This window comes from Urocampus carinirostris, chromosome 1 (assembly GCF_059441175.1).
Source record: "Urocampus carinirostris isolate Australia breed hairy pipefish chromosome 1, RoL_Ucar_1.0, whole genome shotgun sequence".
Lineage (NCBI taxonomy): Eukaryota > Metazoa > Chordata > Actinopteri > Syngnathiformes > Syngnathidae > Urocampus > Urocampus carinirostris.
This window is the reverse complement of record NC_142349.1, coordinates 74,809,591-74,826,298: the sequence shown is the minus strand read 5'-3', so window position 1 is coordinate 74,826,298 and position 16,708 is coordinate 74,809,591. Positions and strand designations below refer to the sequence as shown.

General features: G+C 41.1%; 1 protein-coding gene and 1 pseudogene across 2 annotated transcripts in view; both read left to right on the top strand.

Moving 5' to 3' along the window:
* The window catches only part of LOC148376894 (uncharacterized), a 104,909-nt gene extending 89,111 nt beyond the window's left edge, over positions 1-15,798 (top strand). Inside the window, exons 2-4 of one of the 2 annotated variants that reach the window (XM_088350920.1) lie at positions 166-215; positions 5,521-5,859; positions 14,240-15,798. In XM_088350920.1, coding sequence (XP_088207046.1) covers positions 188-215; positions 5,521-5,859; positions 14,240-15,777 — 1,905 coding nt within the window. In that variant the 5' untranslated portion in view covers positions 166-187 and the 3' untranslated portion in view covers positions 15,778-15,798. Of the gene's footprint in view, positions 1-165; positions 216-5,520; positions 7,723-14,239 lie in introns of those variants that run through there. The other variant, XM_088350930.1, reaches the window with a different exon arrangement.
* Positions 2,600-2,780, top strand: LOC148376895 (U2 spliceosomal RNA; annotated as a pseudogene).
* Positions 15,799-16,708: the final 910 nt, after the last annotated feature.

Below are 16,708 nucleotides of genomic sequence, written 5' to 3'. Positions count from 1 at the left end.
AACCACTTGACATTTTTTGCTTCAGTCAAAAGTCCCAGGACTGTTTACATGAAAAATATTCTCTTATTTGGGTTGTAAGTTGCTAAAAATGTTGCTGTCATTTCTAAATAGACAAAATGTATGTACATTTTGGCAGTTGATAATGTTTTTTTTCTTTCTTTATAGATTGACGCCATTGAAGCAAGTGATGGCAGCCAGACTTGACTTTGAAGAAGGTAAAATTCTAAAAACTGCTTTCAGGGTCGGTAGCGTTACTTTAACTGGATTACTTTCAATTGCTTTTGGATGACTCCAATACCAAATATGCTAATAAAAGACAAAACTAAATAGGAATAAAATGATGACTCACAACATGTTGTAAGCTTTCTCTCCTGGCTTTGATCTCTTTGATCTGCGGCAAAACGAACATCAAATGCAACAGAAACAAAATGAAAATCAATCCAAACAGCTTGCCAACATCATTTTTGCCGTTCCATGTATTTCGTTACTCCCCGAGCCTGCAAGAAATTTATTCATTTTATGACGGGGTCAGCAGGTGGACGGCGGTCACTCACACCGCTCACCTAGCTCGGTTCGTGGGGACCGAGAGCGCTTCTGCTCCGGCCGTAACAGCTCTAACCACTCCTCTCCTCTTGACCTTGGCGTCGTCGTCATGGACTTGACGAGGTTGGTGGCGGACCCAGGACATTTCATCAATCGGGCAGTCAGGTACACAGGGGAGAGCCTCAGCCAGGCAGATAAGACCGACTTAGACCCCGAACTGGAGAGTCTCCTTACTTGGATGCCACCAAGACTTGGACAGACCTGATCATTTCACAGACGAAGGCCTTGTTGCAGCCCAGCACAACACCACGGCTTGAAGAGCGACTGTACGAGCATCTCGATTGGCCCGCCTCCTCCCGGCCTCGCCCTCAAGAGGTTTTAGGTGACCAAATGATTCAGGCCGGGTTTGAGTGTAATGCACTACTCTGCGGTCTCCCGTAGTCCAGAATCAAGTCTCTTCAGCTAGTACAAAATGCCGCAGCGAGGCTTTTAACTAGGACAAAAAAGTACGATCACATCACACCGATTTTGGCTAACTTGCATTGGCTCCCAGTTAGCCAAAGATGTGACTTCAAGGTTCTCTTAGTATCGTACAAAATCATACATGGACTTGCTCCCTCTTATCTTTCAGATCTGATCTGCCCCTATGTCCCGGTCCGAAGCCTACGATCTGAGAGTGCCGGTCTTCTGGTGATCCCAAGAGCAAAGAAGTGTTCTGCGGGTTTGAGAGCGTTCTCCATCCGGGCACCGGTGCTGTGGAATGCTCTTCCCCCTGAGATCCGATCTGCGACCTCAGTGGAAATGTTTGAATCTAAGCTTAAAACTCACTTCTACTCCATTGCATATGAATAACCTACTCTTCTTGTCGGTTGAAAATAGTCTGTGTAATATAGTGTAACAATCTGTGAAGCCCTTTGAGACTCTTCGTGATTTAGGGCATCTCAAATAAAAATGACTTGACTTGATTCATATTTAGTTTATTTTGTCTTTTATTAGCATATTTGGTATTGGAGTAATCCAAAAGTAATTGAAAGTAATCAAGTTAAAATAACCCTACCCAACCCTGACTACTTTCAGAAGTATGAAAAATCTCTTAATTCCCGGTAAATGAACATGGTGGTCGACCAAATAAATGGTGCAATTGTGTCTGTTAATAGAAGCATACATGGGGCGGCAGTGGCTCAGGAGGTAGAGCGCTCGTCTTGGGACCAAGAAATTGCAGTTCGAATCCCGACTCCTCCCTGTTACATGTCGAAGTGTCCTTGGGTAAGACACTGAACCCCTAATACCACGAATCAGCAGGTTAGCGCCTTACATGGCTGCATGGCCGCTGTTGGGAAATGTGAAGCACCCTGTAATAAAGCGTCTTGACTTGAAAAGCGCTCTATAAAATCAGATCATTTCATTTGAATGTGGCCTCTTCTCTACACTCAATCTCTAGGGTAGTTTGCATCTTCATTGCATGCTTCCAAGTACCACTTGTAAATGTAAAGGGTCTGCATTTATATGGCGCTTTTCAAGTCAATGAAGACCTCCCAAAGCGTTTAACAATGTGCTTCACACTTAGCCATTCCCACACACACTCACACACCAATAGGAAGTCATCCATGCCACGCGCCTACCAGCTTATTGGGGGCATTAGGGATTCACTGTCTTGCCCAAGGACATTTCAACATATAACACGGAGGAGCCGGGAATCGAACCTGCGACCTCTTGATCCAAAGACGAGCGCCCTACCTCCGGTGCCAATGCCACCCTTGATGTCATAATTGATGAATCTGTCACTTTTGTCTTTCGATTCATTTTTTCAATGACGAATCTGATTTCTTAAATACCGTAAATTCCGGACTATAGAGCGCACCTGATTATAAGGCGCATCCACCACATTTTAAGAGGAAAACCGATTTTGTACTTACACAAGCCGCACCTGTATATAAGCCGAATACGCCCACTTTGTAAAAATGTAACAAACACAAAATTGACCTAGACCCGATTTTAAGTCCCACGATTGTAACTGAATATGAGATTCTAAAAGTGTCGTCATGTGACGGTAGTATTAGTTCCGAGATGTATCGGCATGTGACGGTCAAATGGTGTCCATTTGCAACGCGTTAGTTGTGAAATATGTGCACCATGCTCAGTTGATTTTTGAAATTGGGAGATGGAATAAGAGCTTGCTCTGTCCACTCCACGCATTGGCCCGGGATTTCAGTACCTCAGGGAACGGTGCATTCGCAATGATCGCTGCTTGGCCTTGTGGCTAGGAACTTGACTCAGCCTCTTGGCTGGGAACAACTGTCTCGGCCTCTTGGCTTTGCAGTGTATTATGGTTTGACCGATAACGGATAATTGATAAAGAGTATAGAACAATAAACCTTACAAAATCCCCCCCCTGAGAGTGTGATTGTGCTGACGGTGTTGAATGGTGCAGAGACTTGGAGCCTGAACGCAGATTTGAGAAGGAAATGAAATGTTTTTGAGATGAAGTGTTTGAGGAGTATGTTAGGAGTGACAAGATTGGATTGATTGAGAAATGAAATTGTGTGGGACAGTGTAAGGTGGGCTTGGGGTACTTCCCCAAGCGTGTGAATTTCTAAACCAGATTGTATCACGTTTCTGTTTCAAATATTGGTACCGCCCAAGGGGGCGTTTCTTTCTTTTTCTGTCTTTGTTCTACCTAAATAAATGCAGTTTGGTGGGGGAAGGGCCCCCCAGAGTTAGGAGCACGGCCAAGGAGATGGACGTAAGTTCCTCCTCTCCTGGCCCCACCCATCTTCAACAGGCAGCTGTAAAAAAAGGTCGAATGCCTGGTGTATTTTTCTAGCGTCAGCAAATTTAGATAGCTCTTCCACGACATGTAAGAGGTCGATTTAGACCCCACAGATAGAACTGGAGTAGTAGCGGAACTGAGCAAGCGTGTGGATAAGAGAGGGCTCTGTTGGTTTGGACACATGGAGAGGATGGATGAGGAGTGAATATTGAAGAGTATCTACAGAGCAGAAGTCAATGGAAGGAGACCAAGAGGAAGGCGTGGATGGATGGTGTTATGAATGCACTGCAGGAAACAGGTCTTAATGTAGTGGAAGCTAGAGCTCTTGTTGGTGATGGGAACGAGTGGAGAGGTGTTGTGAAAGGATAGTTGGATGTTTGGACGCGTTCTAAGGAATGGGGAGGGCACCTGTATGATGCGGCAGGGGTAAACCAGTGAAAGCTGTCGGGCCCTGCTGTTGAACAGAGTGTGTTGTGTCACCCTGACCCGAGTGACATGGCCGCTTTCTGGTGTCCCGTTTCATCTGGTGGGACGAAAGCATGACCAACTCGGGTGCCGAGGTGCTTAACTTGTGGGTGTTTGAGCATTTGGGTTGGCCATGGTCCAAAGAATTTGTGTGTGGTTTTCTTTTTTGCTATGTTTTCCCTTTTTTAAAAAAAAAAATCTTTGTTTTTGTATCTGTTTGTCTTGCTGTTGGTCACCCCTCTCGGAGGGATATGACCAAGGTAGATAGATAGATAGATCTTTTTTTGTTTAAGAGTTCAAATCACAAGGGAATGTAAATAAACACGCCAGAGAAAAGATACTCGAAAATAGCAGATATGATTAGTGGGAATGGCCTTCTGCTTGTGGGAAAGATATACGGAACAAATGTGACGTTTTAAGTTGGAAGTAGAGGTCGATCGATTATCGGCACCGATATTTGAATTTAACGGATATCTGTCTTGGCTTTTTTTTTTTCATTCGACTTGCCGGTTATTCAGGCTCAGATGCGTTTGAGCCTCTCTCTCCGACGGACCTGCTCCTCATTCCTTCGCTGAAATTTCAATTGCTTTTTGCACCTTTTGTTCGAGGTTAATTTGTATTTGTTTATTGTAAAATGAAAATCAGGGACCTGGTTAAGTTTGCATGTACCTTCATATGAGTTGCTGCTAAGCTTCATTTTGTTTCCTGTACTGTTATTTTTTTGGTTTAGGTGAAAGATTAGTCGTGTCAGTTGTGTTGAAATTCTAGTTTATTGACCGTAAAAGGTTTCAGATAGCTATTAGTTTTATTTGAAGTTATTACAAATATTATTTTTCTTTTAGCATATTTAAAAAAAATGACGCCAATTATTAAGCTTTTACAGCAAATGAATATTGGCTCCAAATATGGGTTATAGGACTCCTCTTAATACTAATAATCGCTATCGGTCTTGAAAATCCCATATGGTTTGAAGCCACTGTCAATTTTGTAGGAAGAAAGATGAAAATGTAAAAGAGTTAAATGAAAAAAAGGATTCGTGTTGGAATAAAATGTGATTGTTCTACATGCAGTATTTACTTGGACAGTAATGATGTTTGAAAATAAGGCAGCAGGAGAGGAAGCCATCTTTCTCAATATTGTAATTAGAACCTCGAAAGAATTAAGGAAGGCAATAATGTTCCATATCCAATCAAGATTTTTCAAGGCATATGATTTCAAATCAACTATTTCAAGAAACTGTAACGTAATCATGACCGAGATATTTGAAGATGTAAAGTTGTCTGTCTTGCCAAGGACAATTGCTTTTCCGTCCTTTGTACATCTTTAGAACCATCACAACGTCTTGCTCTTAAAACAATTCTCCAAATGTGCCAGCATAGCGAAATCAAGTAGACGCAAAATCGAAAGAAAACCCTCTCATTGCCATCGACCTTACAATTTCATTATGCAGCTAGACTCAGTTTTTTTCCTGATATTGCCTTTTGATGTGAATATAAACAGCGAGAGGGTTTTCATTGAATTATCTTTATTGTCATTGATAACAACGTAGTGTTCATGACAACACCGTTCCACGTGGCACTCCAGGAGAAACATGGCATAAAAGGCAGGGGTTAAAGAAACAAATGTGCATTTTCCTGTAAAGAATATGTTGTAGTAAATATTCATTTAATTGTTTAATTGGTGTAAATACATTTTTTTTATGTGTGTAGAGATGTTCAAAAACTATGTCTTGTGTCCTGCAGATGTCAGTGAAGAGAAGCTTCTTCCTCGGCAACAGGAGACATTGTTGCCTGGCGTGAAAAAGAAGGAAGAGGAGTTTTTAGAGACGCTGGACATTAAAAAGGAGGAGGACGTTTTGGAGCTTGATAACGTCAAAAAGGAGGAGGAGGTTTTGGAGTCTGTTGACATTAAAGAGGAGGAGGAAGATTTGAGAGCGTTTCCGGCGACTGGGGCCTGTTTAACCGCCGAAGATCAACATGAAAAGAACAAGGAGACAGTGTCTCCGAGCAGAAGCTCCGAGACAACAGATGATGACGACACGTCCGACTCTGCAAACAATGATGGCGACAAAGAGTCGGAAGGTGATAACGCATCTCACAAATGTTCGCAGTATGGAAAAACGTTTAGGCGCAAGGATCATCTGAACTCTCATATCATTGTCCACACTGGTGAGAAACCCTTTTCCTGCTCAGTTTGTGGTCAAAAATTTAACCTGAAAGGGAACCTAAAAATACACATACGAACCCACACAGGGGAAAAACCTTTTTCCTGCTTGGTTTGCAGTCGAAAATTCACAGAGAATGGGGCCTTAAAAAGACACACAAGAACCCACACTGGCGAGAAACCTTTTTTCTGCTCAGTTTGTGGTCAAAAATTCAGCCATAAAGAAAGTTTGATAAAACACACAAGAACCCACACTGGTGAGAAACCTTTTGCCTGCTCAGTTTGCGGCCAAAAATTTAGCCAGAGAGAACATTTGAAAAGCCATTCAATAACCCACAATGGTAAAAAACATTTTAACTGCTCAGTCTGTGGTAAGACATTCAGCTACAAAAGGAGTTTACAAAGACACACAAGAACCCACGCTGATAAAAAACCTTTTGCTTGCTCAGTTTGTGAACAGAAATTCAGCCAAAAGGGAAGTTTAAAAGTCCACACAAGACCCCACACAGGTGAAAAACCTTTTGCCTGCTCATTCTGTGGTCAGAAATTTAGTGAAAAAGGAACTTTGAAAACCCACACAAGAACCCACACAGGTGAAAAACCTTTTGCCTGCTCAATATGTGGTCAAAAATTCTCTCAAAATTCGAGTTTACAAAGACATACAATAACACACACTGATGAGAAACCTTTTGCTTGTTCAGTTTGTGGCAAAAAATTCAACCAAAAGGGAACTTTGAAAACCCACACAATAACCCACACTGGTGAAAAACCCTTTGCCTGTTCAATTTGTGGTCAAAAATTCCCCAGGAAATTGTGCTTAAAAAGCCACAAAAGAACTCACACTGGTGAAAAACCATTTTCCTGCTCAGTTTGCGGCCTAAAATTCGCTGGGAAAGGAAATTTAAAAATTCACACTAGGACCCACACTGGTGTAAAACCTTTTGATTGCTCAGTTTGTGGTCAAAGATTCAGCGATAAAGGAAACCTAAAAAAACACACAAATACCCACACCAATGAGAAACCGTATTCCTGTTCAGTTTGCGGTCAAAAATTCTCTTGCCAGGCCAAAGTTCGTCGTCACAAGTGTGTTGATGAGAACAGCAGTCGTCACTTTTCTTGAAATGAGCCGATAGTTTGAATTTACTCCTTAAAATAAAAACAAACCACTGAATAGCTAGTCGCTTTAATTTTATTTACTTGGATCAAAATCTAATTTGGTGGTTACCGTTTCGCCAAGCAGGTTGTCCTCACAATTTCTCACCCAAATTATTTAGATGTAGCTTCATGTTGCATCTAGCATTCATCATGAAGAAAGCAATACCCTAAACGTTCTTTATCTTTAGCTTTAAGTTATCGACTTTTCAGTTCATTGATATGGATAATGATTGATCGGTCCAGAAGGAAAATATTGACACACAGATAATACCCATGCGTTTGATTCAAACAAATTACGCTTTTTTACATGTTAATTTGTGAATTTAGTTATCTTGTATCACATGTAAGGATATATGTAATCTGAATTTGTGACTGGATATTGTGCCATGGACGAGATCCATTTTCAACCAAATACTGTGATTTAACAATTGCATGGATTTAGATTTGACTACAAATCAAATTTCTTTTTTTTTGGATTTTATTTCGTTTTTAAAGTGTAAAATTCTTGTAATCGTGCCCTAGTATTTAAGGGGACAAGAACTAAACTTGAGCCTTTTACCATCAGCCCTTGTAATGGGGGTTTTAGGGTTCTCGTACTCTTTTTGTGTCCTGATTTGAATGCAAACTTATTCTCGAAATGAAATGTCTTCAGGGATCAGAATTTTCCGCGGATTTCCGCTGTTTTTGAACCCCAAAGGTCATTCCCGTAAATCGTCTAAATTCGATGAGAAAATATTTTGGGGGGGGGTGAGGTATGATGCGTGACTGTTTCATCACCCCAAGTTAGCAGTTAGAGATTGCGAGAAAAATCGGCAAAAAGAAGCGCAGCGCATTAGATCTATAACACACAACGTGGTTTAGCTAACAAATAGATCGACTCCTACCATTGGTCGATAGGTTCGCTGATAACCGATCAGCTGAGCTTTTGTTCAGAGCATTGGCTTTCTCAAACATGGCGCTCCTTCCGGTCTTTTCAAACGGTGAAACGAGTGTTTGAAAAAGTAAATATGAAAATACTAAGAAAAGAAGACGAGGCTTTTGTCTCCGAGATTGATAAAGGAATCAAGAATAAATTGAAGTGGTCATGGCTGTCACAGTAAACGTTAAAATCGGCGCAAAGATCGAGAAAGTTACAGAAACTTTGAGCCAGTTCATCGCAAAGTGTGATGTTCCAGGGAAAGCAAAGTGTCTATACTGTGTCGATCTGATCAATTATGATACGCGAGGATGTGTGGCACTGATCGATCATGCTAAAATGAACAAGCACGAAGCAAAAATAGCTTGCCGGCGATCAAATTATGCACTCGGATCCGCATTTAAAATCGGCAGTGAAACTAACAGTAACACCACCGGTTCAACATTATTGGCCGTTCCAAATCCTTCCACTTCAAATACTAGCAGCAGTCAACCACTGGTTCCCCTGTGTGACAGAAAATCCCAATCTGAGGTATTTATAAATCTATTTATTTATGAAATGATTTTATCTTTTGTGTTTATACAATATTTAGAACAGGATAAACAAAATTTATGACATGTATTTTCTTTAAGCATGTTCAGTTTGTGCATTCTATTTTCAAATGAATGATGAATGGTTATTAATGTATATATTTTCATATATATTGTTGATTAGTAGCTAAATACAAGGTCCATCTTCATCATCAAAACACAACAACAATGGTGATGGTTGTAACATTGTAACCCCCCAATTGTTTTAAACATCTTAAAACTGAAAAAAATACATGGTTTCTGTTTTGTTGGATTTAATTCATTCTAGTGCAATTTTCACATAGCAAATAAGATAAATGCGGCCCCTGGACCCTGGCTATTTCAGCTGAAAATGAAAATCTCCATTCTGATCCCTGTGTCTTTGTTGTCATATTAAACTGTAATTGTCTCATTACATTTTGATTATATTTTTTAATGTCTCTGCAATATGGACATCAGGGGTCAGCATCCTTTTCGGTGTGGAGTGCCACTTTCAAATTTTCTCGTAAAGTGTGCCACACCAAGATTAATGACTCGCACAACATTTTTTTCATATCCAAGAGAGCTGTCATTTTACACCTGTCCAAATATACAACATGGATAGATATTTTAATCGTACAACCCAATGTTTTTCAACCCTTTTTGAACCAAGGTACACTTTTATTTATATAAAAGTTCCGAGCCACACCGTCCGTCATAAATGTTTGAAAATGAAGTTATGTCAAATATTTCACTGAACTACACCATAAGCAGATATTTAGTATATAAAAAGAAAATAATACTTCAAATGAAAAAGAATGATACGCTTTATGTTTTTATTTTTTACAGTGCAATCTTAAACCGCTTTCTTAAACAAATTAAGAAATGCACTGTGCTACCTCAAGAGCAGATAATTAGTACACAAAAAGTATATAGAAATCGACTGCCACCTACTGATATGGATGACTATTACAGTTCCCCGTCTGAAGATAGCAAAAATACTAAATAATGGCCTGATTTTTTTTGAAAGATAAAATTGGGCAAATTCCAGCGGCACACTAGACAAGGTCTCACGGCACACTGGTTGAAAAACAACGGTATAACTGATCAATTTATCTTCCACTATTCTTGTTCATCGATCAACTAAAAAATTAATGTGAAATATAAGTGGAAAGACCTGTAGCCATCCATGACTTGAACTTTTTGCCACAAAAATGAACCAGAATCAACCATTCTTCATCAACAATGAACACTAATCAAAAAACAAATGCTATGGACAGCTCCCACACCATTTATCAATTATATCTTGTTGAAGAAAATATAAAAACTTGAAATAACAGCAGCAAAGCAGAAGGCATGCACACACACACACACACACACTAAAGGAAAATCAAAATATAAGCATAGAGTGTTTTGTTAGAGGATGCTGCTTATCCGCATGAGCTGCGTGACGGATGAAACAGGATGTGTGGTGCAAGAATTAGAACAAACCGTTCTAGAACAAAACGGTGACTTCCCGAACATTTTGATGACTCAGAGGCCTGCAACCACAACGAGGAGGGGCCAACACGTGATTTTGCTGGGGAGGATCGACCAATCTGAGAGAGCTAAGGATAAATGCAGTATACGCATAGCCAATAGAATTATACTAGAATGTTTTGTTGCTGTGCTATTTGCATATTGTATAGTATAAATTAACGCTGGGCTACTCGGATGAGAGGTGCGCCTGCTGGTGGGAACAGAGACGCACAAGATTGTATTGAGAGGGACCCGAGACCCAGTTGCTTGTATTAGATTTGTGTGTTTGGAATAAATCCACTCGTGTGTAAAATGCCGGCTTCCTGATACCTTTTTATTGCACAACGAGCGCGCGTGTTGTTGGATGAGTGGTGTTTGGGGAAGGTCAGAAATTGGAGTCAGATTACTAATGTAAATGTGTATTGATAAAGTAATAATTCCAACAACACACACACACACACGCTTCTTTAAAATATTCGCCATCATTAAATGGTTTTCTGTGCTTTGCTATGCAGTGAGCAATGTGATAGCTTGTGTTTTTAGCAGTGACAAAGGTCTTCAGGGTCTGTGTTTGTTTGCCGTGCCTGGACACGGCACGTTTTAATGTATCCGCCATGTCAGGCTCATGCTTTAATTCATGTTCATGTTTCATCACGTAATGACGTTTAACACTTGACGTGTGAGGTACTAATGCGGAAACAGCCCGATTTGTCCCACGGTATACTAATGAAAACAAGGTGCGAGAAGCCGTGACGTCAGAGGGAGAGTTTGTTTATTGCAACAGGAAGCTCAAAATTTCTCACTGTTTTCAGAGACAGCTTTTTATAACCTTAATACAACATCGGTGGTAGTTTTCGCCCCCACAGATTGTTTTGTAATCTTCATATAACTTCCAGGAAATATTTTTCTGGGGTCTGTTTCCAAGAATATCTTCGGTCAGGTTGACATGGCCTGCTCCCTGCCAAGAAATCTTGACAGGACGAACGCCAGTCTGTCATCCAAGGCAATCATTAATAATATTCGCCAAATTGGAATTTTCCCTAATGCAAGCAGACTCCACAACAATCCCCCCTTTGGGAGTTTATCTCCCACACTGAATGGAAATTAAAATCCAAAAATTAATACAGAATAATGGTAAAGTACATTAAATCATAGCTAGTAATACAAGGACAGGATGACCCAATTGTAACATTAAAACCGGCGCGTCAGCCTGCTGTAATTAATTCAACTTTTGTTGTTAACGTTTTATTTACAAAAATCTCCGACACTCCAAACATTTGACTTAAACATTTTAACCCATGCACTAGTCCCCCTCTGCGTTCATTTTTATCCGTACATATTGGATTATACATCGTAAACTCTCGATGGTTGATCGATGTGTGATAAAGGTACATGCATATATGAAATGATAGATAGCTAGATAGAGATGGATAGATAGATACTTTATTCATCCCCGTGGGGAAATTCACACTTCCAGCAGTCTACCCCGTTGTTTATTTACAGATTAACATGATACCCTATGGGTGCTTGTAGCGGAGTGGATGAAGTCACGCTAGTCCAAAAGTTCGACATCCCTGCGGCAGATGAAAATCTTTTCTTTGTGAAAATCCAGGGATACACCACCTCGTGTTAGCGAGTCCGCCTCCTCTCCGATTCCCCCCGGCTTTCGTGTCTCTGTATAGAGGCGTTGAAGCCGGATAGCTCCGGGTAGCTCTGGGTGGCTACACGTTAGCGTCCGGAATGCTAAACGTGAGCCACGTTTCCGCAAAACACAGCAACTGCGCACCCTGTGCGCTTCGATGTTTTCCACCAGCACTCGATGATCTTATTTGGTCGTGAGTTCGCATTTACCATAATTACGGATGGTACCGAAGATTTATTACGCCGCTAGCCGCTTAGCTAGCTCCGGCTCTTCTTCCACGATAGGCCCCTTCATCACGCCGGCACGAGAATTCTTCAGGGCAAGGAGTTGATTCCTTGAATAAACGCATTTTCGTGCGCTAAAACCCATGTCCATAGGATAGAAGTAATTCATAGTGTAGTTGTCAAAACAGGAAGAAAAAACACCGAAGATAGGAGCAGACAATAGATCAATAGGGCAGCTGCTGGAAAAGGCAACCGCTCGTGGCAGCGCCGCTTTAAGCGATAACACAGGTAACAACGGTGCAAAATTCTGGTAATAGTCGTTGATACATATCAATATGAGTGCATGATTGAATATTAATACAGTATACATATTGGCCTTAGGCCTGACTCCCGTGAACATTTTGAAGACCATGCTTCTCCGTATTCGTCATCGGGTGTCGTGAAGTCAGATGGCGGAGTGAGAGATCATTCCAGCGGGCATCACGCTCAGCTTCCATGCAGCCCAAAACCCGGAAGCGATGATGCATCCTGACCATCTCAATCAGCAGCTTACTCCCCTGCGGTGTGACATACCAACAAGAGAATCACAATTAGAAACCAATATAGTTGTAGCAATTATTCCTAGCGTTATAGTGTAGTACGTGTCTAACGAAAGTACTATTAGATATTGCATTTAGTCCAGATCATCATATGTGTGTCTTCCCGCAGATGCTCCATTATCTAGTGTAGGTTTTCCTGATTGTTGACGTCGCCAGATAAAATTCACGGTGATGCATTCAGTTGAGCCATCTGTTCTTCCCCGCTCAGAAATAAGCTTAGATATTCAATCACTAAGCGTGCTAATTGAGCTTCTGCCACCTTATTACCAGCCAATACTGTCCTCTGTTCTCCAAAAGTCTTAAGCATCCCTCTTTTTAGAATAGGTATGATACAGAAACACAACAAACACATGACTATTACGACCGTCAATACAATAATCCCCCCTCTTGCCAATTGACCACCCCAATATCCAAGTGTAGACGTGAACCAATCAAAGGAGATACTGTTCTTCTTAGTATTTACTGTCACCTCATTGCTTCACTCACGAATCTTTGACATCGCTTTTGTGAAGCTTCCTGATTCGGCTGTACAGTGGAACCTCGGTTCTCGACCATAATCCGTTCCAGAACCCTGTTCGAAAACCGATTTGTTCAATCACCGAAATCGGTTTTCCCATTAAAAGTAATGTAAAATCGTTTTAATCTGTTCCAACACCCTGACTGTTTACCATAAACGTAAACATGAAGCTAACTCAGGCTAATCGTACGTTCGCGTTAGCGTAATCTTCCGTACGAAAGATTACGCTAACATGAATGTGTAAAAATAAAAAAAGGATAATGAATAGGATTTCTTACCTTTGTGATGGACGGTGGGGAGAGAAAAATCCTCAAAAGTTTTTCAACCTCTTCCAAAACTTGCGGCAGTTGCTTGCTAATAGCGCTAACTTCCTTAGCCGCATCACTCGATTTCACAGCCTCCTTATTCTTTACTATCGTACTGATGGTAGATTTAGCTATGCTGTATTCACTAGCAAGATCGGAAATTCGTACACCTCTTTCATATTTAGCTATTATGTCTTTCTTAAAGGCAATAGTTGGACGAACAACTTGTCTTTTTTCACCTGTCCTGCTTGCACGGACCTTCTTCGGAGGCATAATTAGGGGTTAAAACACTCCCTTCACCGCTTTTGAAAAACGAAAACAGAAAAGGAGTGCGCGTTGCCGTGACAACAGTTCTTCACGAGGGGTGGGGGGCAAACTACACTCGTACGCTGCTCAGCATCGCCCCTAGCGTACCGGCGTTCGAACTCTGATTTTTTGACCGAACAGCGAACCAAGAATTTCTCGAACACCGATTTGTCCGAACTAAGAGGCGTTCGAAAACCGAGGTTCCACTGTATAAGTAGAGCATTCCTCTTCTCCTTGCCATCGACCTTGCAATGATTATTTATTATGCAGCTATACTCAGTTTTTTTCCCCCGATATAGCCTTTTGATGTGAATAGAAAACAATGACAGGGTTCTCATTGAATTGTCTTTATTGTCATTGATAACAGCGTAGTGTTCATGACAACACCATTCCACGTGGCACTCCAGGAGAAACATGGCATAAAAGGCTTATCAGGGTTTAAAGAAAGAAATGCGCATTTTCCTGTAAAAAATATGTGGTAGTAAATATTCATTTAATTGTTTAATTGGTGTAAATACATTTTTTATGTGTGTAGAGATATTCAAAAACTATGTCTTGTGTCCTGCAGATGTCAGTGAAGAGAAGCTTCTTCCTCGGCAACAGGAGACATTGTTGCCTGGGGTCAAAAAGAAGGAAGAGGAGTTTTTAGAGACGCTGGACATTAAAAAGGAGGACGTTTTGGAGCTTGATAACGTCAAAAAGGAGGAGGAGGTTTTGGAGTCTGTTGACATTAAAGAGGAAGAGGAAGATTTGAGAGTGTTTCCGGTGACTGGGGCCTGTTTAACCTCCGAAGATCAACATGAAAAGAACAAGGAGACGGTGTCTCCGAGCAGAAGCTCCGAGACAACAGATGATGACGACACGTCCGACTCTGCAAACAATGATGGCGACAAAGAGTCGGAAGGTGATAACGCGTCTCACAAATGTTCACAGTGTGGAAAAAGGTTTAGGCGCAAGGATCATCTGAAATCTCATATCATTGTCCACACTGGTGAGAAACCCTTTTCCTGCTCAGTTTGCGGTCAAAAATTTAACCAGAAAGGGAACCTAAAAATACACATAAGAACCCACACAGGGGAAAAACCTTTTTCCTGCTTGGTTTGCAGTCAAAAATTCACAGAGAAGGGGGCCTTGAAAAGACACACAAGAACCCACACTGGCGAGAAACCTTTTGCCTGCTCAGTTTGTGGTCAAAAATTCAGCCAAAAAGAAAGTTTGAAAAAACACACAAGAACCCACACTGGTGAGAAACCTTTTGTCTGCTCAGTTTGCGGCCAAAGATTTGGCCGGAGAGAACATTTGAAAAGCCATTCAATAACCCACACTGGTCAAAAACATTTTAACTGCTCAGTCTGTGGTCAGACATTCAGCTATAAAGGAAGTTTACAAAGACACACAAGAACCCATGCCGATAAAAAACCTTTTGCTTGCTCAGTTTGTGAACAGAAATTCAGCCAAAAGGGAAGTTTAAAAATCCACACAAGAACCCACACAGGTGAAAAACCTTTTGCCTGCTCATTCTGTGGTCAGAAATTCAGTGAAAAGGGAACTTTGAAAATCCACACAAGGACCCACACAGGTGAAAAACCTTTTACCTGCTCAATATGTGGTCAACAATTTGCTCATAATGCGACCTTACGAAAACATACAATAACACACACTGATGAGAAACCTTTTGTTTGTTCGGTTTGTGGCAAAAAATTCAACCAAAAGGGAACTTTAAAAACCCACACAAGAACACACACCGGTGAAAAACCCTTTGCCTGTTCAATTTGTGGTCTAAAATTCCCCAGGAAATTGTGCTTAAAAAGCCACAGAAGAACCCACACTGGTGAAAAACCATTTTCCTGCTCAGTTTGCGGCCTAAAATTCGCCAGGAAAGGAAATTTAAAAATTCACACTAGGACCCACACTGGTCTAAAACCTTTTGATTGCGCAGTTTGTTGTCAAAGATTCAGCGATAAAGGAAACCTAAAAAAACACACAAATACCCACACCAATGAGAAACCGTATTCCTGTTCAGTTTGCAGTCAAAAATTCTCTTGCCAGGCCAAAGTTTGTCGCCACAAGTGTGTTGGTGAGAACAGCAGTCATCACTTTTCTTGAAATGAGCTGATAGTTTGAATTTACTCCCCCCCCCCAAAAAAAAAAAACACTGAATAGTGAGTTTAATTTTTTTTCAAAATCTAGTTTGGTGGTTACCGTTTCGCCAAGCAGGTTGTCCTCACAATTTCTCACCCAAATTATTTTGATGTAGCTTCATGTTGTATCTAGCATTCATCATGAAAAAAGCAATTCCCTAAACGTACTTTATCTTTAGCTTTAAGTTATCGATTTTTCATTTCATTGATATGGATAATGATTGATCAGTCCAGAAGGAAAATATTGACACGCAAACAATACCCATGATTCGAACAAATTACGCTTTTTTACATGTTTTTATTTTAATTTCGTTATCTTGTATCACATGTAAGGATATATGTAATCTGAATTTGTGACTGGATATTGTTTGAAGATTGTGCCATAGACGAGATTCATTTTCAACCAAATGCGATTTACTGTGATTCAACAATTGCATACATTTAGATTTGCGACGGATCACCACCTTATCGTGGTGGGGCACTTTGCGCGTCTCCATGACCCCTAGAGCTATGTCGGCGGGAGTCTCGTACTCCTGGTAGGGTTACCCAAGCCGAACAGGTCGAAGGGTAGAGTCCAGACTAAGAGTGATCCCAAAAGCTGGTGGCGGCACGCTTTGAGGCGGTTTCCTACAGACTTGGATCCCGTTAGCCGCCTGCAGTTGTAGAAAGATGCCGGTCGTCTAGGGTCCCCCTTGCCACTGGAACCATCTTCTTTACAATCAAGATAGTGGCGTTGGGGAAAGCGCACCCCTTACGCCACTTTAAAAACCATCATTGAGCAGGTATCCTCTTTTACATGAGTCTCCGACCACAATCCAGGATCGGACTGTTCAAACATCAGCAGACTCACAAATAAACAGGGATCAGAATTTTCCGCGGATCCGCGGATTTCCGCT